The sequence below is a fragment of the Geotrypetes seraphini genome, chromosome 8, assembly GCF_902459505.1.
Source record: "Geotrypetes seraphini chromosome 8, aGeoSer1.1, whole genome shotgun sequence".
In the NCBI taxonomy this organism is placed as follows: domain Eukaryota; kingdom Metazoa; phylum Chordata; class Amphibia; order Gymnophiona; family Dermophiidae; genus Geotrypetes; species Geotrypetes seraphini.
Window position 1 is genome coordinate 163544853 of NC_047091.1, and position 27385 is coordinate 163572237.

Consider the following 27385-nt stretch of genomic DNA (forward strand, 5'->3'; position numbering starts at 1 on the left):
TCCTGAAGAAAAGTTTCTAGTTGAAACATGCATGTCGGGAGAGGTGCAAGAGGAACTGTCTACTGTTAAGATAAGTGACGGTTTTCCTATAACTATAGCGCTAATAGAAGTATGAACACTATTAGGCTTTAGGTGATATTAAAAGTTAATGGATATATCTTTTTTTTAAAAATAATAAATAAATGAGCTATAAGGCCAAAAAATAAAGGTGTTTAATAAAATTTGGACTGACGCAGAATATAGTGTGGTGCCTAGTTACAAACAGAAGGTCCATACAAATGAAACACTCACAAAAACTGAAATTGTATTTATTGACAAGAAAGTTGAAGGAGAAATAACTTTGAAGTATCTAATATAATAAAATGGTAGGACGCGCATGCGCACTAAAAAAAAATCGTGTTCCCTGATCCGTCGCGAAAACACGATTGCGCATGCGCGGGTTTTACGTCACCACTTGCTCGTGGCGACTTTCAAATAATTAAAAAAAAAATTACACAGTTGCGGCGGCCTTCCTCACCGTGAATGGTAACGGCTCCTCTCTCGAACTGCACCAGGATCGAGAGAGGAGCTGCAGCGCCGGCTTTCAACTTAAAACAAAAAAAAAAACCCCAACTGGAGATCGGCGCTCTCACCCGCTCCCACTGTGCAAACCCCCCCCCCCTCATGGGAGGATGCGCCGCAGCAAAGTGCTGCACAGGTACTGGAGGGGGAGAGACATATCGCTTCTGCACCGGTACAAACATCCCTCCAGCGTTGGCAGTCGCTGCACGTTAAACAGGCTGCTTCGGGCTTTCTCCTGCAGTTGAGTCCCTTTGCCGCGTCACTGATGACGTCATCAACGACGTGACAAAGGGACTCAACGGCAGGAGAAAGCAGAAGCAGCCTGTTTAGCGTGCAGCGACTGCCAACGCTGGAGGGAGGTTTGATATTAAAGTCATCTTGCTGGGAGGGTCGCAAAGTCAGCGGGGGTTGGGCTGGGAGGGGAGAGAAGCATCTGCCTCGGGTGCTTCAGGCAGCAGCAGCGTTTACAATTCGCTGCTGTTGCTGGCTTCAGGCCTTCCTCTCTGGCCGGTCCTGCCTACTTCCTGTTTTCATGAAGACAGGACCGGCCAGAGAGAAAGACCTGAAGCCAGCAACAGCAATGAATTGTGAATGCTGCTGCTGCCCAATGAAGTAGTTAAATGAGGAAAGGGAGCAGAGGGGGAGAGAATGGCTTGGAAGGAAGGAGGAAGATATGCCAGACCAAGGCAAAAGGAAGGAGGAGATGGAGAGAGGCCATATGGGAGAGAAAGAGATGGAAAGAGAAGAGAGGGCAACATAGAGGGTGAACAGTATTCTAGCACCCGTTAATGTAACGGGCTTAAAGACTAGTGACTCTAGAATTGTGCACCATATTCTAAATGAGGTTTCACCATAGTCTTATACAGGGGCATCGATACCTCCTTTTTTCTACTGGTCAAACCTCTCCCTATGCACCCTAGCATCCTTCTAGCTTTCACCATTGCCTTTTCAAATCCTTAGGGTTAAGGTCTTTTTTTTAAATCTTTATTCCTTTTTATTTCTCTCAAGTGTACAATATTATTACAATTAATTCACATAACTCACTTGACATTCTTACACAATATTATTATACATGTTTTAATTCCCCCCCACCCACCTCCCATCCCTTCCCATATCAATAAAATAATAGGGTTAAGGTCTTAAGATCATCACCTAGTATCATACCCAAGTCCCGCTCCTCTTTTGTGCACAAAAATTCATCACCCCTTAAACTGTACAGTTCCCTCAGGTTTTTGCAGCCCAAATGCATGACCTTATATTTCATAGCGTTAAATCTTAGTTGCCAAATTTGCCAAATTTCAGACCATTATTCAAGCAGACACGCAATCAAGTGCAGATTTTGGTATCATCTGCAAAGAGGCAAATCTTACCAGTCAGCCCTTCAGCAAATATCGCTTACAAAAATGTTAAAAAGAGCAGGCCCAAGAACTGAACCTTGAGGCACACCACTTGTAACACCCCTTTTCTCAGAGTTATTCAATTGTACACACCCAATTTGCGTGCGCAGTTAATAACACCATATATAGAATCTGGGGCGGGGGTTGCATTCACTTAAAGTGGCAGAGCAGGGCAATGCCACCTGTTAACTTGTGATGCAGTTAACACAGGTTAGAATATGTTTCTTCATGGCTAACTTAATGGGAAGTGGCTGGGTACATCCCTAATCATTGCTGTAGGGGTTCTGTGTTATGGAATGTTAATAGGGGCAATTAAAATGCAATAACTGCAAAATCTTACCATACTTCAGTAAATGGGGGGTAATTTTATAGACCTTTTTTCACATGGGAAATGCTGATTTATGTGCACAAGCGGACTTGTATAAAATTAGAGCATGCCTAGAAATGCACACATTGGAAGCCGGCATGGAACAGTAGAGCAAACATGCTCAGAGCCTGTCATAATTGAAATTTATTATATTTTAGTATTTATATACCACTTACAGCCTAAGTGGTTTACATTCAGGTACTGAAGTATTTTTCCCTCTCTGTCTTGGTGGGCTCACAAGCTATCTAATGTACCTGGGGCAATGGGGGATTAAGTGACTTGACCAGGGTCACAAGGAGCGGCGTGGGATTTGAACCCACAACCTCAGGATGCCGAGGCTGTAGCTCTAACCACCGCGTCACGCACTCCTACAGTCCATGGATGGCGTACTGATATTTACGCCCACTCTCAAGCAGGCGTAAAGTCTGTTACTTCAGTACAGATGCAGTTTCTGCAACATTCGTGCTAGCAGTATTAAAGGCATTTCCTTCCCTGTTATAAAATTATCTACATAGAGTCATAGAGTGGAGGAGGACCTAATGATTAGTGCGGTGGCCTTAGAACCTGGGGAGCTGGGTTTGGCTCCCACTGCAACTCCTTGTGACTCTGAGCAAGTCACTTACTCCCAATTGTAATATGCAACTGTCTGTTGTATGTTAAAATGTACAGCACTGCTTACGCCTTTCAACGCTATAGAAATAATAAATAGTAGCATTGTAACCACAGAAAGGCAATATGGCCCAGATTCTGTAGCCGGTGCCCAAACTCAGTATAAAAGAAATGCCTTTGAAACAACATTTTTAATTTAGTTTCAAGGCACCTAAAAATAAATTGGCACTGGAATTTCACTTAAGGCCGCCTAATGCCACTGTGGGTATGGCTAACACTGGAAGTGGTGTTACGCGGTCTTAAACACCTATTTTTTTTTTTTTTAATGTATATTCCGCGTATTTAAAGTTTCCATGTGAATGCTTAGTTAAATTTAAAGAAAACGAATATGTATACTGGGACTCTATTCAAGTGGAACAATTTTTACAACGTCATGAAACTTGTAAGGCCGCCATCTGAATTTAATAGTAGTTGGAGTTTAGATTTATGATGCACCATAAATATTTGATTTTTTTTAAAATCATGATTATGTTTGAATGTATCGTTTAGTTATATCAGGATATATTCTCCCATTATGTGGACTAGAGGAGATAGTGAATTATATTTGAAGTGTTTTAATTTTCTGTAATTTTCCTTTCTTTATTATTATCTGTAAAAAATGATAATGATGGAAACTTGATAAATACATTTTTTTAAAAAAAATGTATATTCCGCATATCCCAACACACACAAGCCTATATAACATAAGAACATAAGAAATGGCTTCGCCGGATCAGACTCTAGGTCCATCCAGTCCGGCGACCCGCACCCGCGGAGGCCAAGCCAGGTGTTCCCTGCTGAGAAACCTTGTTTACTCGTATCCCCCAATGTGATTTGCAAGAAGGTGTGCATCCAACTTGCTCTTGAATCCCAGAATGTTGGTCTCCATCACGACCTCCTCAGGGAGAGCGTTCCAAGCGTCCACCACTCGTTGTGCGAAACAGAACTTCCTAATATTTGTCCTGGGCCTGGTGCCCCTCAGTTTCAGTCCATGACCTCTTGTCTGAGTCACATTTGACAATGTGAATAACGATGTTTCTTGCTCTATTTTTGTCAAATCCTTTTAGTATTTTAAAAGTCTCTATCATGTCTCCTCGCAGTCTTCTCTTCTCGAGGGTGAACAATCCCAGTTTTCCGAGACGTTCTTTGTAGCTCAAATTCTCGATACCTTTAATTAGCTTCGAGACAAAATTAGAAAATCACAAACAACCACACTCTCAAAATATTTGCAGCACAGTAAACACACACACCAGGTGAATGCTAAGGAGTAATACCCCCATAAAGCCTCCTATTTATCTACAATTTTAACATATTGTTGGGTTGGAGGAGGGGATATGAGGCTTTTCCCTACCTCGTGATAATTTTGACAATATTAAGCCGTTTGGTTATTGCTTGCCAATCCCTATTTTGTTTCTATTCAGACTCTTGGGAGACTATTTGAGGATTACTCCTTAGCATTCACGTGGTGTGTGTGTTTACTGTGCTGCAAATATTTTGAGAGTGTGGTTGTTTGTGATATTCCGCATATCTTAAAATTCTATTCAGATTACACTAAAAATTCCAAAATTGAGGAAAAAAAACATACAAATAATGAATTACAATCTTACACTATGAAACATATTACAGTAACTAATAAAATCAAAATTTTTTAAAAAAATAAATAAAATAAGAATCGCTCTAAAACACTAGATTTCTCCACCTTCTCCCACTTTACTGAGAAATGACTATTAGTGCATCACTCCCTTCAGTTTGAAAAAGTGCGCAAAAGTAAAGTCGTTTTTAAGCTATTTCCTAAAATGTAATACAGAGGAGGCTTGCCTAAGAACTGAAGGAAGCTTATTCCAGCATGTGGGACCCTGCACAAAAACCCTTCCAGTGCCTTTGCTGGAGGCACGATTCTTTTGCCCGTCGCCGTCATGTGATTGACACGCAATCAGTGGCCACTGACGACAGTGCCAGTTACAGAATCTGGGCCCTTATCAAATTCTATCCCCTTGCCCGGGAGAGGCCCCCTTTTTTTTACCAGAAAGTATTTTAAGCTCCTTAGTTTCCAATGAAGTACAATCTATGGATTGTTACTTTGGGGTCCTTTTACTAAATATTAGCACGCGCTAAAAGCTAATGTGTCCATTATAGTCTATGGTCGCGTTAGCGTTTAATGCGCGTTAATATTTAGCACATGCTAAAACGGCTAGCATGCCTTAGTAAAAGGACCCCTTTGCTTTAATTTTTTATATTTCAGCCCCTTTCCCCCCTCCCCCTCCCCACTTAACTTTGGGCACAATCAGTTATTTGCACAGATGCAGGTATTCTGTAACACCCAATCTGACATTGCTTGACTGGCTATTACAATAAGGAAGGCCTGCAGCACTGGGGCTCTTTCTGGAAACCTGCAGTCATGTTCCTGAATCTGGCCACTAGGTGTCACCGTTGAACTATAGCTATAACCCCCTCCCCCAATGGGGTCTGAACAATGGAGCATCCCCAGCTGGCCTAGGAAGCAAAAGACCTAAGACGGGTACGAACCTTGCTGGGCCAACTCCTTAACCCCACTACTTTATTCCAAACTATACATGCAAGTGGACCTGTAGGTTTAGAGCAGTTTCTTTTCTGCCTTGAACTTTGATTTCACTAAAATCTGGTTCTAAAAATACAGAAAGGCAGATTTTCCTGCCTGTGCTCGGTGCAAATTCATCACTGCACTGATTCTTACATGAAGGCTTTAAAGTTAAGAAAAATCCCTTTAGCAGGGATGTATATAAAATAATTGTTATTATTAGCATTCTTTTTTGTGATGAGTTGAGCTCTGTTTTTGCCTCTTTAAATATTTAAAAAAAAACCCAGCAGAGATGATTGTCCACCAACAGCAGAAAGGATGTTTGATGAAGCCAAAAGTTCAAGGCAAAAAGCTGCAAGCGAAACATGTCGGATTTTAAGCCCCCCCTCCCCCCATCCAGATTGTGCTATTGATAGAGTTTAAAATGAAGTGAAAAAGCTGAGTAAAATCTTTATTCTCATTTTTGATTACATATTATACAACATATAAAAAATATAAGGACCAACTAATAAAGACAATTTCAACAAAGCTTACCACTATGAATAAATTTGAGAGGTAAGTGATGTCGCTGAGGTCTAAAAAGTTTGAAAGTGTATTTATTTATTTTAAAAATTTCTGTACCATTTAAAACTAAACGGTTTATATAATTTGCATACATAATTTTAAAACAAAAACCTTCACATTAAGCCTTTTCTTTAAGATTTGACCTTTGTTTTTTTGGGTTTTTTTAATACTTTGAACTGTAGCAGATAAGTCATCAAATTTACTCACAAGTTTGGACATTTCACCAGTTGATGTTAATACCGCTACTTCTAATCTTTGGAGTAATTTCCATATGTTTGGTAAAGTTGCCAGCGAGGAGTCGGAGGTCACCCGCTCCTCCGCTCGTTGTAAACTCGGCTTCTTGGGCAGTATGCGTCCCCCCCTCCCCCCCTCCGGAGTGCGTTGGACACCTCGGTCCTCGACGTTCCTTCCTGCAACACTGTCCTGAGCCAGATAGGGCGGTGACCGGGCTTCCGGGGGAGACAATGATGTTTCGAATCCTAAGGCTCCGATGGCTCCTTCCACCGGAGCTGCCGCAGGAATCTCTCTCCCGCTCACTACTTAATATTTATTTCTATGTCTTTAGACTCCTGAGTCAGGCCTTGAGGCTCATACTGAGTCATTTCACTCTATCCAATAAAGACTTTTGCATTAAACATTTGGCTTCCTAAAACACCCTTTGTGCCACTGATGGACAAACATCTCTGCTGTTTGTTTTTATTTTGCAAAGATATTGGTTCTTGTTTTTGTTTTGCTTCTTTATATGTCATTTTGTGTCATGATTTATAAAATGGTTACTAGACGTCCGGAAAAACCCGGACATGTCCTCTTTTTAGAGGACTGTCCGGGCACCCGGAGGGATTTCCAAAACCCGGCAGTTTGTCCGGGTTATGGAAATCCCAAGCTCGGAGGCTGCATCTGGAAGCCCTTGCGCATGTATAGCCAGCATCGTGATGATGTCACACGCATGACATAACATAGTAACATAACATAGTAACATAGTAGATGACAGCAGATAAAGACCCGAATGGTCCATCCAGTCTGCCCAACCTGATTCAATTTAAATTTTTAAATTTTTTTCTTAGCTATTTCTGGGCAAGAATCCAAAGCTCTAGCCGGTACTGTGCTTGGGCTCCAACTGCCGGAATCTCCATTAAAACCTACTCCAGCCATCTACACCCTGCCAGCCATTGAAGCCCTCCCCAGCCCATCCTCCACCAAACGGCCATATACAGACACAGACCGTGCAAATCTGCCCAGAACTAGCCTTAGTTCAATGTTTAATATTATTTTCTGATTCTAGATCCTCTGTGTTCATCCCATGCTTCTTTGAACTCAATCAGCATTTTACTCTCCACCACCTCTCTCGGGAGCACATTCCAGGCATCCACCACCCTCTCCGTAAAGTAGAATTTCCTAACATTGCCTTTGAATCTACCACCCCTCAACCTCAAATTATGTCCTCTGGTTTTACCATTTTCCTTTCTCTGAAAAAGATTTTGTTCTACATTAATACCCTTCAAGTATTTGAACATCTGAATCATATCTCCCCTGTCTCTCCTTTCCCCTAGGGTATACATATTCAGGACTTCCAGTCTCTCCTCATACGTCTTCTGGCGCAAGCCTCCTATCATTTTCGTCGCCCTCCTCTGGACCGCCTCAAGTCTTCTTACGTCCTTCGCCAGATACGGTCTCCAAAATTGAACACAATACTCCAAGTGGGGCCTCACCAATGACCTGTACAGGGGCATCAACACCTTCTTCCTTCTACTGACTACGCCTCTCTTTATACAGCCCAGCATCCTTCTGGCAGCAGCCACTGCCTTGTCACACTGTTTTTTCACCTTTAGATCTTCGGACACTATAACCCTAAGGTCCCTCTCCCAGTCCGTGCATATCAGCTTCTCTCCTCCCAGCATATACGGTTCCTTCCTATTATTAATCCCCAAATGCATTACTCTGCATTTCTTTGCATTGAATTTTAGTTGCCAGGCATTAGACCATTCCTCTGAGTGCATGCATGTGACAGCATTGCGTCGACATCCACGCATGCGCAAAGGCTTCCAAATGTGCCCTTCGAGCTCGGGGAGGTTCATGGGGCGGGGCTGGAGAGGAATAGGGTGGAGCCGGAGGAGGAACAGGGCGGAACTGGGGATGGAAAGGGGGGGGGGTTGCCAGGGGTCCTCTTTTTTCAAAGAGGAAATCTGGCAACCCTATCCTTCCCAATTCTTCATCCTACCTGTCCTTAAAAAAATGTTAGGGATCAGACTTCCTCTGCTCTTTTATGCCCACCCCTCCCCCACTATATTGGGGGTAGGTGGAAAAAGTGGCTCAGAACCTTCAATTCCTAGCACTTAACCAGCAGTAAGGCACTCCGTTATCTGCTCTGGTACAGCAGTCTCGTTGCAGTGCATTCTCACTACTCGCACGTACAATATTCACAATTTCACATATCCACGGTTATGTGAATTGTGACCGCTATATGTTTTGTGTAATTGCAGGCCTGTGTATTTAAAAATCGGCCTTCTTTGCTTTCACTTTTGCTTCTGGAAATGACCACCAAGCATCCAGGGAGTGAGTTGCAAGCAGCAACTCCAAAAAGAAAGAAACGTTTTACTTCCATAAGCAGTGCTACAAATTAAAAAATATGCAACATTCGGAATATTCTATATGATTTTTTGTCAAGTGCTGTCCTATACAGGAACCTAACCCTTGGCTCTTCACCCCAACCTTTAATACATAGGGTGATTGACTGTGTGCCAAGGAACAGTGGTATGCCCTGAAGAGATTCCGGGTGTGCCGTAAGAAATTCCAGAATTGTACCTTATTTTTAAAAGTTCCCCTCATAAGTATACACTGGAATAGATGACATGTATGTTGTGTCAATGTTGTGAGCATCTGTGTGCATACGGATATAACCGCCCAGGCAAGCATCATTCTTTGACGTAATTGATCTTTGAAAACCAATGGCAAGTATTTTTTATTTAGTAGTTATCCTAACTTGAGCAACAAAGGAATCAAGGCTTTGTTACCGTTTGGATCTACTTAGCTTTGCGAACTTGGATTTTCAGCTCTGACAGAAATTAAATACTACTTGGGATCTAGCTAGGTACCTGGGACCTGAGTTGGCCACTATTGGAAACAGGATACTGGGCTTGATGGGCCTTCGGTCTGTCCCAGAATGGCAATTGTTATGTTTTTATGTGAGCCAAGAATAGGGCAATCAAGCCATTGTGACATCACTGGTGAGGCTGGCTCTTAGACATTGGTGGAATGAGGCATTATGACATCACAATCTCAGCTCTGGAATGTTGCTACTCTTTGGGTTTCTGCCAGGTACCTGGGACCTGAGTTAGCCACTGTTGGAAATAGAATAGTGGACTTGATGGGCCTTCGGTCTGACCCAGCATGGCAATTTTTATATTCTTCTTATGTTCTTATGTAAATTGAAAAAAAGAGAACAACTGCAGATGGTGGATGATTAAATGCGTGTTTGCTTGTCAACTATCGAACCGCGTTTTGAGTTCATTTGCACTCAAAAACAAGCACATCCATCGCATTGATTAGCAATTCTATTCTATCTACTTTAGTTTCACCGTTGTTACAATTACCCATGCATAGCCTACAGAACTTTAAATAAATAACTCTCAAATTTAATTTTTTATTGGTTTTGCAATTTTATAATTTAAATGTTGCTCCATTTACAGCCTCTTTTACAAAGCTGCACTGCACTAATGGCCCCGAAGCCCATAGAGATTTAAAGGGCTTCGGGGCTGTTGCCACGCGGCAGCTGCTAGTTCGGCTTTGTAAAAAAGACTTTTAGTGTGCCGGAGCTAAAAAAGTTTGAGAGACACTGGACTGTACATTCATTCTGCTCCAGGACTAGCTTGCCACACATATTAACTAAATCGGTTCATTATACCTTGTTTAGCTGGATAAACAGCTTGCCTTTACTTTAGCCTCCCATGTGTCTGTAGCACTCATCTTGTCCTTATCTAATATCTGCATTTTACCCCTCAGTTAATAGGATAAGCAGTATTATAGAAAAGCATTAGCGTCATATCTATGTTATTTGAAGGTTCGGATTTCTGCTTATTAGATGCTTCATAAGTAGGTCTCATATCTCTCTTATTGAATTTCAGCGCTGTTAATAAGTATATTTTTGAAACTGTTTCATGGTAGTACTCTTCTTAAGTTTCAGTTTATTGATTTAACTCTACCTCATTCGTTGTATTTATGTTTGTATTGGAACTTTTTACTACTGTTATGCTGTTAACAAAATTGTAAGTTTTATGTTGAACTATACCTTTGGGTGAATCTCTTCATCAAGGTGATTAATAAATCTCAATAAATATTACTATTACTGTTGCTGCTACTGCTATTTCTAGAGAGCAACCAGATGTACACAGCGCTATACAGAGTCAGAAAGAGACAGTCCCTGCTCAAATGAGACAGAAAAACAGGATGCCAGGGTAGGGGTTACAGTTAGTAGGGATGGTTAAACGATTGTATGTTCCTTTTGCAATTGCTAATAAAGATATTAAAAAAAAACAAAAAAAAAAACGACTGGCTAGGGTGGTAAGAAGTGGGCGATAAACCCTGTTTTTTCCTACAGGATCCATTCACTTTCCACAGTTTTGAGCAGGGGTCTCAAAGTCCCTCCTCGAGGGCCACAATCCAGTCGGGTTTTCAGGATTTCCCCAATGAATATGCATGAGATCTATGTGCATGCACTGCTTTCAATGCATATTCATTGGGGAAAACCTGAAAACCCGACTGGATTGCGGCCCTCAAGGAGGGACTTTGAGATCCCTGATTTTGAGCAACCCACATGTATGGCTGAAACCTTGCATCTCGTGTTTCCCATAGAAGTATTGTTTCGTTATTTGCAAATTTGTGGCTTGCAAAGATTTTCATGAATCATACTACCACGAATAGCAAGAACACACTGTTTTATAACACTAGCCACATTGGCTAGTTAATGTAACATTGTCAGACCAGTGCAGACCCCCAAACTTGATGCAGTAAAGGGGGGGGGGGGCTGCAGCTGGCTCACCATGAGACATTTCAAGGGGTACTGAGAGGTCAGCAGGGCATGAGAAAGCTGGAAGACTGTGGACACTGGTTAAGGGCCAAGCAGCATTTTGTTTTTAAAGGCAAGCATCCAAAACTGAAGCCTAATGAAATTTTGTCGTTTCAAAAGCTAAACAGTGCAAACGACTCGATTACTGTCATTGATATTTTGCTGTCATTTGCAGTGGAAAGTTACCTCTCTGTCCTCATCATGCATACCCTCTCCTAGTATCTGGACTTTAATCCAGCTGCCGCTCTTCTGTTCCAGCTGTGCTTTGCCTTTGTGTTAACCTGCACTAATGGCTATTTAAAATCACTATTGTGTTCCGTGACATTAATTTTATAGCATTCCTGGAGTGATTCCAAAGCAAAGTTTTATGTGATATGATTACACAAGGTGAATTGTCCTGTATGTGTTTAATGAAACAGATACTATGTTTAATGATTCTTTGGAGAATTAAATACACTTAAGCTATTAATCAGGTGTTAGTTCATCTAGGAGGACAAGAAGAAAGTGCAAATACCATATCTTTTATGCATCATAAGATATGTGTATAATAGCATCCCAAAAGAATTATACCATATTTTTGATGTTCCATTGTTCTTTTTATTACCAAATTTTTATGTGAGGATCAATTAGTAAGGAACCACAGGGATCACTGAAAAGATGTGTGTTAAAACTCCTAGAACAGCAGTAGATCTCTTCTCCAAACTCCCCTGGGGGTAATATTAGTAACATAGTACATGTTGGCAGATAAAGGCTTGCACACTCCCTCCAGTCTGCCCAACAAGGTAGTCAGAGTTGAATCTGGCACTCTGCACAAGTTCCACCTCTTCACGACTAAACACTTTTGCATGCAATTTCTATCTCTCCCTGCCAATTTTGGGGTATATAGACTGCAGAGGTTGGCCCAACATTGGTCCTACTTCCCAATTACTGGAGTTGTCATCGAAACACATTCCAGCCTTGACCCTGACCTGACCTGGGATTCAGACCGCAAAAGTCTACATGGCATTGGCCTTTTTTCCCAACCTCTGAAATTGCCATCAAAGCTTGCTCTAGCTGTGAGGTCATTTACCGTATATACTTGAATATAAACTGAGATTTTGGGGCCCAAAAAAATGGCCCAAAAATGGGGGTCTTGGTTTATATTCGGGTCAATGCTGACCTGCCCCCCTCCCGAACCTGTTGCAGGCCTCTGCTGGGCCTGCCTTGAGACTTGGTGGGCCGTGACAGGAAGGATCCCTTCCGTCTCCTGTCCCGATTGGCTCTACTAACTTTTAACTCCCTCCCCCTCCCCAGTGTACCTTTTAAATCCCTGTCGGTCCAGCAGCAACCAATCAGCTAGTGACTCTGCACGGGCAGGAGCAAAGGAAGGTCACTCCTGCCGCATTTCACCACTGAACCACAAGGGATTCTAAAGTTACGCGGGGGAAGCGGGAGGGAGGTAAAAATTCTTAGAATCGGCTGGGACAGGAGGCAGGAGGGATCCCTGCTGTCCCGGCCCACCGCTGGACCACCAGGATTTACAGCAGGCCCGGTGGAGACCTAAAAAGCATTGGGAGGGAGGGGGGACAGGGTACAGAATGGCAAGGAAGGGACGGAGGGGGAGGGGGACTGGGTACAGAGCCTCTCAGAACAGGGCAAGGCAATGCATTTGAATATTAAACCCCCGCCACCCCCCCTCCCATGGTTTATATTTGAGTCAACTTTTTCCCTTCCTTTTTTTTTGGGGGGGGGAGTTTACCTCGGTTTAGATTCGGGTCGGTTTAGATTCAAGTATATACGGTAAGTTTTGCTTTAATTGGATTCCATTCTTTTTCTATATAGTGATCCTTTGTGTTTATCTCATGCATTCTTGAATATTGTCCCGCATTTGTTGTCACAATCTCCCACAGGAGGGCATTCCAGGCATCCGCCATCCTTTGTGTGAAAATGTACTTCCTGACATTCCTTCTAAGTCTCCCACTCTGCAACTTCAACTCATGACTTCTAATACTACTGCTTCCCTGTCTCTGAAAAAGATTAGTTTGCATATTAATACATTTCAATTATTTGAACATCTACATCTTTTCCCCCTTATTACTCCTTTCCTCTAGAGGGCATAAATATGATTGGTTTTCACTGTTTGCAGTGATCTGAATAGGCTTACTGGGGTGGTGGCTCCCAGAAATTGGCAGAATGCCTCCTGTTGTTACATGTGTAATCAGAAAGAGTAACCCCATGGTCTTCTCGTGCGAGGAAAGACTAAAAGAATTAGGGCTCTACAGCTTGGAAAAGAGGAGGCTGAGGGGAGATATGATTGGAGTCTACAAAATCCTGAGTGGAGTAGAACAGGTACAAGTGGATCAATTTTTCCCTCCGTCAAAAATTACAGAGACTAGGGGACACTCGACGAAATTGCAGGGAAATATTTTTAAAACCAATAGGAGGATGTTGTGGTAAAAGCAGATAGCGTGGCTGGTTTTAAGAAAGATTTGGACAAATTCCTGGAAGAAAAGTCCATAGTCTGTTATTAAGACATATTGCTACTCCTTGGGTTTTGGCCAGGTACTAGTGACCTGGATTGGCCACCGTGAAAGCAGGCTACTGGGCTTGATGGACCATTAAGGCTATTCTTTTGTTCTTATGTTCTCAAGTAGCTCTACGCCTATGTTCTCTCTAGGATGGATTACTGTAACTCCCTTTTTAATGGAATGGCCAAAAAAGATCTCAAACGTCTCCAGCGTGTACAAATCGCAGCAATCCGCCTCCTACACAACCTCAACTACCATGACCCTATCTCCCCAGCCCTCGCACAGAGCACTGGCTCCCGATCAACCAATGCTGTGCTTTCAAAGCCCTGGTGATAGCACATAAAAGAATCTACGCCACCACCCCAGCCTACATAGGATCCAAGCTAACCCTGTACACCCCCACCCGCCTCCTCCGCTCTGAAATGGAGAAGTGCCTATGTATCCCCCCAGGAAGGTCTCTCCTGTTAGAAACCACCCGCAAACGCTCCTACAGCCACTTCATCCCCCATCTCTGGAACCATCTCCCCCCACAAATCAGACTACAGAACTCTCTGATGACCTTCTGGAAAGCAGTAAAGACCCTCCTCTTCAACTGAAATTCTAACTGCAAACTACCCCTTGACCCCCTCCTTTCTGCACTCTCCTATACTTAAGTTGCTGTATAGTCTTTGAACTGTCCAAAATGTTTTCCATTGTGAATGTTGGCTTGTAACCCATTCTGAACTACTGGGAAGACGGGATAGAAATAGAAATAAATAAATAATCGCCTTTGCATATTTCTTTTGGAGGGTCAATTAATGGTATCACAACGTGTCAGAAATCCAGTTTGCTTCAGGGCCTCTGCAGCAAGGGGTTCTTAACCTGTTGACCCAGGGAATATGCCACATCTAACAGAAGCAAGTGAAAAATAAAAAATATGTTTACGATATACACCAAATAGAACTTTTGCTCTGAGACATCAAAGTGTAATATCAGGTTTTTATAGATCAGTGGTTCCCAAACCTGTCCTGGGGGACCCCCAACCAGTCAGGTTTTCAAGATATCCCTAATGAATATGCATGAGAGAGATTTGCATACCTGTCACTTCCATTATATGCAAATCTCTCTCATGCATATTCTTTAGGGATATCTTGAAAACCTGACTGGCTGGGGGTCCCCCAGGACAGGTTTGGGAATCACTGTTATAGATGATGCAAAATGCCACCTTGAGGCTGCTATGAAAAGCAAGAAAATTTGATCGTTACCCCTTTGTATATGAAATTTCATTGGTTGCCTGTATGTTGTAGAATTAAATTTAAATATTTGGTTTTGGTACGTAAGATGTATTAACATCAGCCATCCCATATATGCCTACCCATGTTTTAAGACAGACAGTATCCCTTAAACCAGGGGTGTCCAATGTCGGTCCTCGAGGGCCGCAATCCAGTCGGGTTTTCAGGATTTCCCCAATGAATATGTATGAGATCTATTAGCATACAATGAAAGCAGTGCATGCAAATAGATCTCATGCATATTCATTGGGGAAATCCTGAAAACCCGACTGGATTGCGGCCCTCGAGGACCGACATTGGACACCCCTGCCTTAAACCTTTTTTTAGCTCTGGCACACTAAACGGAGCAAATGGTTTTGCAGCACATTATAATTGAAATTATAAAATTGCAAAACCAACAAAAAAAAATTAAATTTGAGAGTTATTTTTGTACAGTGTTTGTACAGTGTTTTAAACTATGTATGGATAATTGTAACAATGTTGAAACTAAAGTAGATAGAATTTCTAATCAATGTGATGGATGTGCTTGTCTTTGAGTGCAAATAAACTCGAACACGACTTGATTGTCGACAAGCAAACACACATTTCATCATCCATCATCTGCAGTCATTCTTTTTTTTAATTTAATATCTGTCAGAGCTGAAAATCCAAGTTTGCAAAGACAAACAGTAACAAAGCCTTGATTGCTTTGTTGCTCAAGTTAGGATAAACTAAAAAATTAAATAAACTGAAATTACTTGCTATAAATTTTCAAGGATCAATCAAGTCCAAGAATGATGCTTGTCTGGGCAGTTGTATCCTTGAGCAACAAAAAGAAATCCAACCGAGCCTGCAGAAAAACCACTGGAACTTTTTTTTTTTCTTTCTGCTTTTGAGTGATTTCATTTTTGGCAGTGTTTTTGGCATAATACACAGGCATTTGTTGTTATCTTCATTTTTTTGCAGTACATTGTATACCTTATTTACCATGGACCCCTGACGAAGGCGTGTTGTCCGAAACCCGGACCGTGTTGGGTCTCTTGGTTGGTAAAAAGGTTTTTATATTACTGCATTTTAACTTTGGTATAATAAATTCTTGCCTGCATCGTGTACATTGTCTGCAGTTTTTGTTTGGTTTTCCTGTTCCAGTTGTATCCTTGCACACGTAAATGCCCCACAACGCCGGCGTGATCTTTATTAAGTAAACTTGGGGGGGGGCTCCCCAACAAAAACCCCCTTCGGAGCCCCTAAAAACTGTAATTTTCTTCGGCGCGTGCCTCCGTCTTGCGCTCAGTTGTCGGCGCGTGCCTTTGTCTTTCGCAGGGTTGTCTATGAACCCTACCCCGTAGTTTGAAAGTTATTTGGGAATCCACTCATGCAAAGACTTTCTTGTGGCTCTAACCATCTATGCGGAATGTCTTTCTTAAAGAGTTAAGTGCTGAAGCAAACATTAAGAAATGTAAGGTTTTAATTGGAAACATTATTTTTTTTAAATAGACATTTAAGGGCTCCTTTTACTAAGGTGCGCTAGCATTCGCTTACGCCGTAGCACCCGTTCATGAACGTCCCATATATGTCTGTTATTTGAGCCTGGAATGATTGGGTGTTTCCTATATGTGTTTATGGAGGGATTTTTTTTTTTCTATTATATTGTTTGTTTATTTTTCATTTAAACTGCTGAATTCTGTCAAGAGCTAAAACGATATATCAAGGTTTAATAAAACATAAGAGCATACATCTTAACCTGCTAATTTCATAATTGTGCTTTACACTTCTCCCTCCGTATTCACGGTTTCAAATATTTACGGTTTTTAGCTTGCTGGCTCCTCCCCCCAAATTACATCAGCTTGCTTAGAGAAATCGCTGATTCCAAGGATTTACAGGAGAAAAAAAATCACCGATTCCCAGCATTTTCTTCATCGTGTGTTGCCTCTCCTTCAGGTCTCCCATCATGTTCTTCGCGGTTTCACCATATTCACGATGGTTTTTAATAGAAAACAGCGAATAACATATGAAAAAGTTATTTGCGGTTTTTCTGTATGCGCGGATCTGTTAATCCCCTATCACAGCGAATACGGAGGGAGAAGTGTACTGAAAACACATTTAAATCCTAACCCCACTGACTTGTAAAGTGCCATATTTGTCTGTCATTCCCTCTGTCGTCCCTTACCCTCTCTACCTCTTCATACCTTTGTATTTCCCTACATGAGCTGCATATATTTATTCATTATTTTGTCCAATGTGTCTGTCATAATTAGATTGTAAGCTCTTTCAAGCAGGGACTTTCTCTTCCGTGTTTAATGTACAGTGCTGTGTGCATCTGGTAGAGCTATAGAAATAATAAATAGTAGTACTGGTTGTCATTAATAGATAATTCTTTTCAAGATCCTGTTTCACTTATCATAGTAATCTGGGCATTAACCCATTCCTCCACTGTAGTACAAGATATGGGAATGAATTTACGTTAAGCAGTGTGTGCAGACTTTTCTTGTGTGCACAATGGAGAATTTTCAGAACATTTGTGTGCATGTAACCCAACCAACATGTCTGTCTGTCTGTCATTCCTTCAGTAGTCCCCTACCACCTTTTGGCCCCCTCTGTGTGTCTGTCTTAATTAGATTGTAAGCTCTTCATGGAAGGGACAGTATCTCACGCCTGGTAGCGCTGTAGAAATAATAAATTGTTGCATGTTTCTATATTGAAAATTACCCCAGGAATCTGTGTGCTTATGTGTACACTATTCATTTCCTGAGCTGATTTATAATGTGTATTTTCAAAAGTATGTGATTAATGCAAATCTGTCCCCAGCCCAGGAGCACTTCTGCTCAGTCTGGTTAAACCTATTTATTTGGGTTGTGTTTACGCCTTTTTCACTAATAGCTGAAGGTGAGTTACAGTCGGGTACCTTGGAAGGTTCACAATTTAATTTTATGCTTGAAGCAATTGAGGGTTAAGTGATTTGCCCAAGGTCACAAGGAGCACAAGTGGGACTTGAGCCAGGCACCCCTGGGATGTCATGCTCAGTGCCCTAACCACTAGGCTTCTCATCCACTTATGATTTATGTGCATACGTTTACATGCATACGGTGGCATAGCGAGGTTGAGAGGCGCCCCTCCCCTGCCCTCTTTGACCCCTCCATGCTCCTCCGCCCCTCCCCTGCCCTCTTCTAGCGCCTATTTTTTTTGAAGGCCGCCTAAATTTTTAAAGGCGCCCTGTTACAGATTCGCGCTTTCTTGATAGGCGCCTATGTTTCAATCAGTGCTGATTAAAAAAGCTTAATTAAGCTTGTTGTTCAATTTAGATAGGCACTGGTTAAAGAATTTGGGCTTAAGTGACTTGCCCAGAGTCACAAGGAGTGGGGCTGGGATTGATCCCACACCTCAGGGTGCCAAGGCTGCAGCTCTACACTAGGCCACTCCTCGCCTCACTAGTATGACATGGGCGAATCAAGTCCGACGCATGTACTTTCCCTCTTATTAGCATTCTACAAAAGTTCTGATTCCGCCTGCACACTCCAGAATGCACGATTCTGTTTTATTAAGTATTGAAATGGAATGAAAGCGAGTTCAGACTCTTCAGCTTTCCCCTATGGCCCCTTTTGCCTTCACTAACAAGTGTGAAATAAGTCTTCAAAGAATATTTGACTCTGCCTTATTACGTATGTTTATGATGGAAGAGTCACCTTTTGACATCCCTTTGTAATACAGAACCTTTTCTTTCTGTGATAATTCTGCCATTCTCCCCTCCAATCCTTCACTTTCCACTTAAGCAGATCATGGCTCATTTGTCAGGGTACTTGTGGAATCTGCTGTCTGCCGCGGAGCTTGCTTTGGCCTAACAAGCAGAAGAGTACTAAATCAAAGGTTTAATCGGTCCAGAGAGGTACTCTTTATGCAAACCGCATTGATTAAACCCTTGACTCGGAGGCTCGGTATTCATTGGTAAAACACGGGTGCCAAGATGTGACGATGACCTTATCTTAGTTAGGAGAATGCTCTCTGTACACTGTGATACTTGTAGGGACTCCATTTAGTCTGCAAAACAGAAAGGGTGCATGCAAAATTTATGCCTTGGATAACACTTGCACAACTTGAGCAACTGTTAGGTACTGTTTTTACTGTTTGTACTTAGATTTCAGCAAAGCATTCGATAGCGTACCACACCGCAGGTTGTTGAGCAAGATGAGCTCTATAGGTTTGGGAGATACCTTGACTACATGGGTGGAGGACTGGCTAGGAGGTAGACTTCAGAGGGTGGTGATGAATGGCTCCCCCTCCGAAACGACAGAGGTGTTAAGTGGAGTGCCGCAGGGCTCGGTCTTGGGCCCAATCTTGTTCAACATCTTCATAAGGGACTTGGCTGAAGGGCTTCAGGGTAAATTAACGTTATTCGCCGATGATGCCAAATTATGCAATATAGTGGACAAGAACACAACAGGACCTGACAACAAATCCAAGACCGATAGTATGGCACACGACCTCCTCCTACTGGAGAATTGGTCCAGGACCTGGCAACTAAACTTCAATGCCAAAAAATGCAAGGTCATGCACCTTGGCAACAAAAATCCATGTAAGACTTACACTCTTAATGGTGAGATCCTAGAGAGAACTGTAGCGGAACGAGACTTAGGGGTAATCATCAGTGAGGACATGAAGACTGCTACTCAAGTGGAGAAAGCTTCATCTAAAGCCAGACAAATCATGGGTTGCATACGAAGGAGTTTCGTTAGCCGTAAGCCCGAAGTCATAATGCCATTATATAGGTCCATGGTGAGACCCCATCTGGAATACTGTGTACAATTCTGGAGACCACATTACCGCAAAGATGTGCTGAGACTTGAGTCGGTCCAGCAAATGGCCACACGGATGGTCACGGGGTTCAGGGATCTCCCACTTGAGGAACGGCTGAATAAACTGCAGCTCTACTCCCTAGAGGAACGCAGGGAGAGGGGGGACATGATCGAGACATTCAAGTACCTCACGCGCCGTATCGAGGTGGGGGAGGATATCTTCTTCTTCAAGGAACCCACGTCAACACGAGGGCATCCATGGAAAATCAGGGGAGGGACATTGCATGGCGACACCAGGAAATACTTCTTCACCGAGAGGGTGGTGGATCGATGGAATGGTCTTCCGATGCAGGTGATTGAGGCCAGCAGTGTGCCTGATTTTAAAGCTAAATGGGATCGAAAGGTGGGATCTCTTCGCAAAGGGAGGTAGGGGAGGGTCATTGATGTGGGCAGACTTGATGGGCCTTGGCCCTTATCTGCCGTCACCTTCTATGTTTCTATGTAAACCTTATATTTGGAGCAAATATAAAATTAATTTCAATCGTCCCCCAGGATTTTGATTTTTCCCCCTCCCCTTTCCCCTTCCTCCACCCTACTCATTTTCCTTACAAATGAGGATAACCACAGCTATTTTGCTGCACAGGAATCCTCTTTCTTTCAGCATGCCATCTTCCAACCTTTGCTTAGTGTGCCCCTTCTCTTTGAAATTTGGTGCCGTTTGAGCTTATCTGTTCATGGTAGGAGAGTTTGTTGTCGAGGTGGACTGTATAGAATTTGCCTGTTTGAGATTCCAACACATTCATCCCATTCTGTTAGACTTACTATGGTTTACCTGTCCTCCACTGTGTTAAATTAACCGCCCCTATAAAGAGATTAACCCAAGGTGGTGTATAACAGGTATAATTCAGATGTTCAATAAAAAATATCCTCTCCAATGAGAACTAAATTATATACACAGTCCACACATTTTTTTTAAATAGAAAATGAAGGGAAAAAAAGCCTCAGATGGCTCAAGGAACAATTCCAGGCACACAAATGAAGTGAGCTATGAACACATTAGTAGAGAATGACACGGTGACAAAATTCATCACCGTTCCCGTCCCCACGGATAACCGCGGTAAACCATCATCATGTCATTCTTTAAGGAGAGAGGGAAGAATCAGAGTATGAATGGCCACAACCACTGACCCGCAAGCTTTGCTTTGAAGAATGCTGGTGTAGAAGGACTGAGGTTGAAACAGACACTATAGAATGACAGTCTCTGGTATCCAGAGCAGATATTGTGATGTCATAATGCCTCATTCCACCAGTGCCTAAGAGCCAATCACATCAGTGATATCACAATGACTTCATTATCCTTGGCTCACATAAGAATCAGAGTATGAATGGCCACAACCACTGACCCGCAAGCTTTGCTTTGAAGAATGCTGGTGTAGAAGGGCTGAGGCTGAAATAGACACTAAAAAATGACATGGGATTATTTCCCACGGTTATCTGTGGGGACGGGAACGGTGATGAATTTTGTCACCGTGTCATTCTCTACACATTAGCTCTAATTCAAACCATCCATCAATGGCATAAAAAAATCTTCATTACGTAATCATTTAATCATTCAAACAGTCAGTAAGATATAAAAAACAATAGAAAGATCTTACATTAAACAAGTTGCTTATCTGAACAGTAGAACAATGTCAGGATCCCCCAACAATGGCCATCGTTTTGCGGCTGAAATGTCACTGCTTCAGGGCACAGGATCAACTAAAATGCAAGCACATTCACACATAGGGGCTAATTCTCCAAACGGGCATCCTGATTGTAGGCAATAGGCGTCCCACTGCCGTCTCACAGCCAATCAGAATGCACATGTTGGTTTTTATCTATAATGCAGCCAGGGAAGGATGCTTACATTGTAGATGTATGTCGAGCACCTACAGAGACACAGAGATGCTTATGGATGCCCAAGGCATGGTCTCCACCGGAAGTGGTCTTGGGCGTCAGTAAGAATGATGTATTTAACAGTTGAAAGTGCAATTATGTATGCATGCATTCTGACATCCGGCTATCCCTAGACAATGCAGACCTGTTACCTTTATTCAAGTTCTTTGAGTAGGTTGTTGACAGGCTGGGCATTATTTTAATTCATTTTTATTTTTGGTTTTTATTTTAATTGTGTTTGAGAGTGTATATCAGGGGCATCCAAACTTGGCCCTCGCCAGGTCAGGTTTTCAGGATTTCCCAAATGAATGTGCATGAGATCTATTTGCATACAATGGCAGCAGTGTATGCAAATAGATCTCATGCAAATTCATTGGAGAAACCCTGAAAGCCCTACTGGATTGTGGCCCTTGAGGACTGACATTGTACAACCCTGGTGTAATATGTTGATGGGCAATGTTTTGTAGCTTTGATTGTGTGCATAAGTTTTTAAGCTATATAGATTTATGATATTGGGCTATGAAGTGTATAAAGTACAGAAAGAAAGATTTCAAAATGATATCTCTTCTTGCACTATCCCTCTACCAACCTATACCCCACCCCCTTGCCCTGTGTGTGAAAAGTATGTACAGCGAACAGCCTATATTATTTTACCAGCAGTGGGTAGGGGGAGGATTTTATGTGACTAAACAAAGCAAAATTATGGGGGTTTTGTTTATTATTTTGTGCTTTGACTTTTTCTGTTTGTTGTAGCTAATTGTGCGTACTTTGTTGTTAGCTGTGCAAATGATACAATGGGCAAGCTACAATTTTTTAAAATAAAGATAGAATTTTGAGAATTAGCCTTTCCATGACTGCAGAGGACATTAGGGCATTGTAGTTGCCTTTTGCTTTATGTTTTTTTCAAAAGCAGTAGGTTGTCTTCTCTATAGAAGATCCTTATTTCTGGTGTAAGATCAGAAACAAAAGAATTTGATCTTGCCTGTGTCCTGTTCGGTATTATTGCAAGTTTTCTTACCAATATTTTTTCTTTCAGTTCCTTGATGGGAATTGTTTTCCTTCAAAAAGTTTCCGCACTTTTATTTTTTAAAACACTATTTATTAAATATCTCAAAAGCAAATGACATCACTACCTGCAAGGTGAGCCAGCGTGCATGACTGAAAAACATGACATTCTATGGCACGTCCTCTTACCACTTCTCCCACCCCAACCATTTCCCGCAAAAATATGAACGCGCGGAAACTTTTTGAAGAACCCTCATATTATAGAAAATGCTTAAAACCCCATGCTTCAGAGAGGTATAAATTAAATAGAATGGGACCACTAAAAGGTTAGATTTATCCATGCTGATTTTTTGAGGTGTCACAGCTAACCTCTATTTGTCTAGATCAGTGTTTCTCAACTCGGTCCTGGAGTACCCCCTTGCCTGTCAGGTTTTCAGGATATCCACATTGAATTTCCATAAACTTGATTTGCATACCCTGCCTCCATTATAGACAAATGTATTTCATGCATATTCATTGTGGATATCTTGAACACCTGACTGGCAAGGGGGGACTCCAGGACCGAGTGGAGAAACACTGGTCTAGATGATCCATTTGCTTGGTGGAGATCAGATCTAATCTAAAGGAGTTTGTTTGGGCCTCAACCATCTTATCGGGTTATTTTTCCTAAAATGAATCGAGTTCCTCTATGTCATAAGCAATTGTTATTTACAGTCCTGTCTTCTTGTTCTTTGTTTTTTATAGAATGGCCTGAATTTGTGAACAACTATGCACCCTGGTGGGCCACTCACACTCTGGACTGGCTGAAATATGGGAGAAATGTCTTAGTGGTGCATTTTGAGGACCTGAAACACGATCTCTTTGTGCAGCTGAAAAGAATGGTAAACCTCCTGGGCCTGGTGGCTGTAGAAGACAGACTTTTGTGTGTTGAGAGTCAAAAAGATGGAAATTTTAAGCGTTCCGGGCTACGCAAACTGGAGTATGACCCTTATACGCCTGAAATGAGAAAAATGATCAATAAGTACATTATGACAGTCGATGCAGCTCTGAAACTCAAAAATCTCTCAGGAGTTCCAGATGACTATTACCCAAGATGATAATACCCAGACAAAATGACAGTCTCTAAAACTTGGTTGTCCCAACTAGTAACTAATTCTACCCAGTGGGTGGCTTTTGGACACTTTTGCTGCTTTTAGCTGTTTATGGATTACATGCATGAAATAACGGCCAATGACATTGCTTAGAAGATGCCTAGACAAACAGAATAACAGCTTAACTTTTTAAGGAGGACAGAATGCAGCCAAAATTTGCAGCACTAGCCTGTTAAAAATACTTCTTTGTAATTCATTTGCAGGAAAGTTGAGACTGTGTTTGATTTTACTTTCAGGTTATCAACTTAGCATTGCATCTAATATATTAAAGCTACAGCTCTCCTGTTTAGAAACGAGATCTTTCAAACCAGTTTTCAACAGTTCACAACACTGAAGGCTATGGCTCCGATTCAATTGAACACAATTATTTCATGACATTGAACTATTTATTTTGTATCTGTGTTTGTGATTATATTTGTTTTAGAGCAATGAACTTATTTTACATTTCCAGACCTTAGGAATATGCATTTGTTAGCTTGCATTTGGTTAAGCTTATCTTAAAAAAATTTAGTGCAATCTAGATTTGATTTAATACATGTTAACCTACGAATTAACATGCATAAAGGCAATTAACATACATTAAAAACCTTTTATTAACAAAAAAACAGATTAAAAATACAAAACTAAAATGGTCTGGGGAAACAGTCTAAAAATGACCTGAAATGAATCAATTTTTTTTTCTGTGCCCATCTGTATCAAATTCCAATTTCCCATTTCCTCTAATAGCAATTATCTTCCTATGTTTTGGAATTTCCGCTGTGTACCCTTTCTCTGTTAGTTTTGCCTATGGACTTGGAAGTGCGTTTTTCTTTTCTTTCTTTCTCACTGGGTATTGGGAAGCACCTCCTAAAACAGCTGGGACTAGTGTGCATGGACATAGTACTATAGCTAAATTATTGACCCCCCCCCCCTTTTTTTCTAATTGCCCAGTGGAGGGGTATGTGGGGGCTGTTGTCAAAATGGCCGCCATCTTCCTCCCCCTCTAATTTCCAGTTTTAGGCTAACATAGACCCCCCCCCTTTTATCAAGCCGCGTTAGGGTTTTTTATTGCCAGCCGCTGCGGTAAAAGCTCCGACGCTCATAGAATTCTTATGTGCGTCAGAGCTTTTACCGCAGCAATCTGCGAAAAAATAACCTTACGCAGCTTGATAAAAGGGGGGGGGGGCGTAGTCTTGGTTTCAGAATATTGTTTCAGCTTGTGACGATTTGCCTTCACATATTGTGTTCCGTTTGTTACATCTTGTTTATGAATAGCAAGAGGCGCAAGGAAAAAGCCAAGCCGTGAAATATCACCGTTTCTTGGAATTCATTAATATTTTGCTAACACACACAAAGAACTAATCTTGTTACAAGACACCAAAGCACCCCTTCTGGAGCCACCACATGAGGCTAATCTACAAAGAAAATCCATTTTGAGAGCACTTGTCCTCCACTGGCTCAGCTGAATCAATAACCAAAAATCCCCACTAACCTCAAAAGTCAATTGCTTCACTCTGCCTTAAAGACTTAAGAAGCAAAGCAAATGTAAAATTATGTTGTTGTTACTTAGCCTTGTAATGCATTCAAATTATAAATGGTGTTCTGTTTCATTAGATTATGGCCTGCCCTTCTGCACCAGAGAATAAGAACCATAGTGCAGCCGGTCTTCATTTAATTATTTTTCCAATAAAGATTGAGATGCAATTCCATTTAGGGAAGATTTTTATTTTTAGCAGGACTGAGCTGTATTAAGGGGTTTGGAATTCAAAGGTAGATTTGTACTAATCTAAAATCATGAACCTTCTGCTGCAGCTGTAATCTTATGTACTCCACAAACACCTACAGAGTCTCTTCAATGTTCTATCTGTACAGACATACAGATTTGGCAAATGTCTGTTCCTGTTTCCCCAGCAAATCAGATGTAAGGAAGGCAGAAGAACATCCTTCCATATTCTCTGATGTCTTGCTGCCAAGGAAATCCTACTGAAAAAATATTAAACCAGGAAGCATATGCTCAAAGTGTGACACAATAGTCCCCATTTCTTCTGCTGACAGACTCTATGAGGGATTTAGTAGTGAAGCCTTCCCCACTAGAGTAGCCGGGAGGGGGGGATACATGTATAATTGGGGAGAAGGGTAGTGGACTATGAGGTATTATTAACATGACCATTTATTTTTTTCATCAAAACGGGACATCTATTAATTGTCAGTCCCGCCCCCCAATCCCGCCTAGCCCCGCCCCCCAATCCCGCCCCCAATTTATTCCATTCATTTTTCATGTACACATGATATCTTATTAATTCATAATGGTAACCATAAAATTTTAAAAAATACAAAGCACACTATACACAGAAAATTTAAATTATCATTTATATTTGGGGGTTTTCAAAGATGTCAAGGCAGATGACTTTAAAATATGCAATGTCACCTCAGTAACTATAGAAAAATAGACAAATATAGTGCAAAATATAGACAGCAGATATAAATTCTCAAAACTGACACATTTTGATCACTAAATTGAAAATAAAATCATTTTTCCTACCTTTGCTGTGATTTCATGAGTATCGGTTGCGTTTCCTTCTGACTGTGCATCCTTTCTTTCTGCACTCAGGCCCAACAATTGTCCTTTCTGTTCCCTCCCTCCTTCCTTCCTATGCCCTTAGTGCCCCCAGTGCCTCCTTCCTATGTCCTTAGTGCCCCCAGTGCTCCTTCCTATGTCCTTAGTGCCCCAATGCCTCCTTCCCATGTCCTTAGTGCCCTCAGTGCCTCCTTCCTATGTCCTTAGTGCCCCTTCCTATGTCCTTTGTGCCCCTTCCCATGTCCTTAGTGCCTCCAGTGCCTCCTTCCCATGTCCTTAGTGCCCCCAGTGCGATTGGCTGGCCCTGAACTTTCTCTCTGATGCCAGAATTAACGTCTGGGAGAAGGCTTCTGGGCCGGCGCCTTGGCTTGCCTTTCCAGCTGTTGTTGCGGTGGCGGGCAGGTAAGCAGGGAGATTACCATTCTCCTGCGATCGCCTGTCCCATTGTCCCCACACACAGCTTCGGGACACCGTCGCTGAAAACGGGACATTTAGGAGTCCCGAAGCTGTGTGTGGGGACAACAGGACAGGGGATCAGAAAAAGGGACAGTCCCGTTCAAAACAGGACATATGGTCACCTTAGGTATTATGCATCTATGTTGGGGGAGGGGAGGAAGTATTTAGCCATCAGTGGTGGAGACATGAGGAAGGGTCGGGGGGTGGGGGAAGAATGTAGGTGATTCCCTTTCTCCTCCCCCCCATATGTCTTTTCACTGCATCCTGCATTCATTGACCAGTACTGCCAGGAAAAATCCAGGGTGCTACTCTGGTCCCTGCTTTGTGTAGTGATATTGTGGTGTGGGGAGATCTTCATCCACTATTGCCAGACAGCTGTATCTTTGGCCGATGGGACCTGATCTTCTCCTTATTCCTCATATTCACTTTCCACTAACCAACCATCCCTTGTTTCTGCTGTGTGTCTGTCTGTCTACTGAGTTAGGAGGTGTCCTGTTGTCTGTTCCCAGGTTCACTCCGCTGCCTGGGCAACAGATTCCTGTATTGAAGCCAGCATTAAAGAATGACACGGTGACAAA

At 42.1% G+C, this 27385-nt stretch overlaps 1 protein-coding gene across 2 annotated transcripts in view; it reads left to right on the top strand.

Moving 5' to 3' along the window:
- The window catches only part of WSCD2 (WSC domain containing 2), a 353658-nt gene extending 328176 nt beyond the window's left edge, over positions 1 to 25482 (top strand). For both annotated transcript variants that reach the window (XM_033957413.1, XM_033957412.1), the window contains exon 9: positions 23388 to 25482. In XM_033957413.1, coding sequence (XP_033813304.1) covers positions 23388 to 23740 — 353 coding nt within the window. In that variant the 3' untranslated portion in view covers positions 23741 to 25482. The remainder of the gene's footprint in view (positions 1 to 23387) is intronic.
- Positions 25483 to 27385: the final 1903 nt, after the last annotated feature.